Source organism: Corticium candelabrum, chromosome 17, assembly GCF_963422355.1.
Source record: "Corticium candelabrum chromosome 17, ooCorCand1.1, whole genome shotgun sequence".
Taxonomy (NCBI): domain Eukaryota; kingdom Metazoa; phylum Porifera; class Homoscleromorpha; order Homosclerophorida; family Plakinidae; genus Corticium; species Corticium candelabrum.
The window spans coordinates 5,298,335-5,301,659 of NC_085101.1; the positions used below are offsets into that span (position 1 = coordinate 5,298,335).

At 45.9% G+C, this 3,325-nt stretch overlaps 1 protein-coding gene across 1 annotated transcript; it reads left to right on the forward strand.

Moving 5' to 3' along the window:
* The first annotated feature begins 418 nt into the window (after positions 1-418).
* On the forward strand, positions 419-2,719 carry LOC134193000 (uncharacterized). Its single transcript, XM_062661776.1, has 4 exons — positions 419-562; positions 982-1,013; positions 2,140-2,205; positions 2,266-2,719. The coding sequence occupies exons 1-4, from the start codon at positions 512-514 to the stop codon at positions 2,504-2,506; spliced, it is 390 nt and encodes a 129-aa protein (XP_062517760.1). The 5' UTR covers positions 419-511; the 3' UTR covers positions 2,507-2,719.
* The last annotated feature ends 606 nt before the right edge of the window (positions 2,720-3,325 follow it).

Genomic DNA, 3,325 nt, shown 5'->3' on the forward strand with positions numbered 1-3,325 from the left:
GACTAGGGATGCACTAGGCGCCGCTCTATTACTGTGCTAGGCTACGAGAACAATACGAATCGGGAAGCTCGTGTACGATTCGGGAACATTTGGAGCCTGGCAGCGCGTGCCGTCAGACACGGTCTCGACTAGGACTTCACGGTCTAGAGTCTCTTGGAGAGGAAGTCCTCTCTCCCAGAGAGGTTGGCAAATACGTAGAGCTTGCGTAGGGACAGGATACCAACATTAATTAAATTGAAAGGAAACAAGTAGAGTGCGAATGGAAGGTCAAGTCGGTTGCAAACACAAAAATAACTATTACACTAATCGTATTAGTAGCCCGAGGCTTGGTGACATACGATCATCTAATAACATAAACGGTAGGCGGGATGATATAGGATAGCGGACACGTATTAGAAAATGGTTAGGACTCCGAGGGCGCAACAACGTATCTCTGTACTTGTACACTAACTGCGCGTTTAGTTCTTCCTTCCCACATCTTGTGGTTGCATCCTCATAAGAGGTCCGAACCATGACGTATCTCCTTGTCTGCATCTCGCTTCTCTCACTTTCAGCATTCACGGTAAGAAGCAAATGTGTAGCAAAGTAGCTAGACCTACAAGACTTAAAAGATAAAACAGTAATTCCAGCCAACCAGGCAACCAGACAGCGACACTCAGAGTCTCATCTGTATGCGAAGGCGTTTACAACAAGTGACGCGTGTATTACAACAAGTGACGCGTGTATTACAACGAGTGGTCGAGCAATTAGCTGTCACGCTGTGTCTCTTTCACTCTCTAATGGCGATTTCGGGCTCTCTCTTTCTTGCTGCGTCACGTCCTCTTACCTAGCAACAACGTCAGCCTCGAACCAGCCGAGCAGGAAGAACACCGGTGTGTGCATGCACCCGTGACGTATGCGCGCTTACTGCAGCCGCTGGTTCTACTGTTGAGTGATTATGCAATCTACTGTACACTCATCATGTTTTTTCCTTGTTTGCAGGATGCTGGGGAGTACTGTTCCGGCTATGGCTAGTAAGTATGTGCGTTGGTAATACCGGAAGCTTTGTGTGCACGGGTGCGACACTGTCACAGTGGTCCGTCGTTCTATACACGCATTTTCTCGCGGCAAACGTTGTATTGCATATTGCCTCACTCTGTTCTCACTAAAGACCTGTATCCGGTCCGAGGATGTGCGGCTATTTTAGAGTGGCGTCTCGCTGTCTTTGTGCGTGCCTACGCGTCTCCACCCAATTTGTCTCGGAAGCCGTCGAGGTGCGAACGCGCCAGACGCAGTGTGGGATTGCAGGCCCGGATGCTCCGCCATCACCACGACGTCTTGTTCGCTCCGCCCCTTGCGGTCACCGCTACTCGTGTCCCTAGTTGTAGTGTCAGTTACAAGTGTAGTAGATTACAGGAAACGACTGTAGCGTGGGATCTTGCAGAGAGCAGTCCAATGCATTGCAGTTGAGGCATATGACGCATTGCAGCTGCAACTGGGAACCTGTGTACGCGTGCAAAGGCGTATGATGCACTGCAAGTGCCATTTCTGATCTGCCATTTCACCAGAGCAGAGCTGCATCTCTTACCGACACTCGGCAGCGGCCTAAAATCGCAATCTCGACAAGTACAGAGGCTAGAACGATGCCAAAGCCCAATCGAAAGCTTAGTTCCTACCTAATATCATTTTAGTATGACACGCGCTGAAGAATTTGATTACATACTTACTCCCGCCTAGAAAGGCGGCACCGAACCAGACGTAGTGGTGATGGCGGCGCATCCGGGGCTGCAATCCACACTGCGTCTGGGGCGAGGCTACGTCGAAACCCTCACGAGCTCAACAGTTTCGTAAACGACCCGATTTCTGCAGCAGAGCAAAGTCTACAGACCAAGGTCTGTTAGTAAGTGTTGCAAATTGTTTTGTGACCATTGAGCTCTTCGCACTACGAAATATGATTCATACAGGCAGGAAAATTTAAGTTTGTTGAGCTAATATTACGTTCTTATGCAATATAACGATGCCAGATTGTATTTGGGAGTAATACAGTGAGGCAGGAAAATTATGGGGCCCCGGGAGGACCCGGTCCCTTTGGCTCCACGGTTGCTACTCCATGGACTTGCATTTCGCACCAGTTTTACTCTTTTTCTTGTTATTGTGTAGCTGCTCCGGTTGTTGCTGTAGAAACGGCTACGGCTGTTGTACTTGCACTCTGCACTGGTGGGCGTGGTAAGCTTTAAATTGTGTCTGCGCATGCACTGGTTGTGCGTCTGAACGGTCTCGTTGCAGGCTTCTGATTGTTGTTTCCGTTCTTATCATCATTGCCATTGCTGTGGGTTGTGGCGTATGGCGCCGACGTGTTTACCTCCAGAGACAGACGATTGTTACTACGATGGTTCCGAATCAAGTTGGTTATGCTCAGGGATATGCTCCTCAGGGTTATGCTCCTCAGGGATATCCTCCCCAGGGGTATCCTCCCCAGGGGTACCCTCCCCAATATTCTGCAGCCAACAAGGGCGATCCATTCTGAAGCTTACAAGATGATTAATGCTGATTGATATTGTTGCTTGTTGTGTGTTGATGCGCGCGCTGTAGTAACTTATAGTGGTGGTTGGTATCAATAGTTGTGCATGTGCAGTGCTTTTTTGTCACGTATATTCGGCGTATGTTTAGAATTGCAGTATTAGTGTAACTTTTATGAATTGCGTCAAGAAAACAGCGTCATTCAATTATCAACATTGCACTATCAATGTGTCCGTGTTTCTCTCTAATATTGCTTTACTAAAGCCTCTAGTATCCTGTAGTAGTAAGACCCGCCCACAGCCCTACATTTGTTGCAATTACATAGTTTCATGATTCCGTATTTTTAATATCAAATTAAGTTAATAAATCTATCTATCTATCCATGAACTTCTTTTATTGTCATATATCCGCTACAGAATACAACAATAAGCGTCCTAGAATGCAGGCGGAGTCTTTCATCTATCTATCTATCTATCTGCAGAAACTAAATGCTCGTGTGATGATGAAAAAACTTACCAATTTTTCAAGGTGGTTCCATTTTAGATGATGAACTCAGGCGTGTCCAGGCACGCCCACATTAGTTTCTTAAGTCAGAGTTTAGGTTTGAGTTTAGTTGACATTTTATGTAGTTTGCCGTATCTATCGAATGTCATTGTACTAGAGAATTGGATATATCCAATAAATATTCTATCTATCTATCTATCTATCAGTTTGCTGTACCTATCTAACGTCGTTGTACTAGAGAATTTGATATCAAATATAATATCTATATATCTATTGTAAACAAATTAAAAATTTTGAAATGCCTTTATGCTACCGATGACGT

Excerpts from the sequence above, each read along its gene's own strand:
- LOC134193000 (XM_062661776.1), top strand. The coding sequence starts at position 512 with ATGACGTATCTCCTTGTCTGCATCTCGCTTCTCTCACTTTCAGCATTC. Across the intron at positions 563-981 it reads TCTCACTTTCAGCATTCACG|GATGCTGGGGAGTACTGTTC; the intron begins GTAAGAAGCAAA and ends CCTTGTTTGCAG. Across the intron at positions 1,014-2,139 it reads TACTGTTCCGGCTATGGCTA|CTGCTCCGGTTGTTGCTGTA; the intron begins GTAAGTATGTGC and ends GTTATTGTGTAG.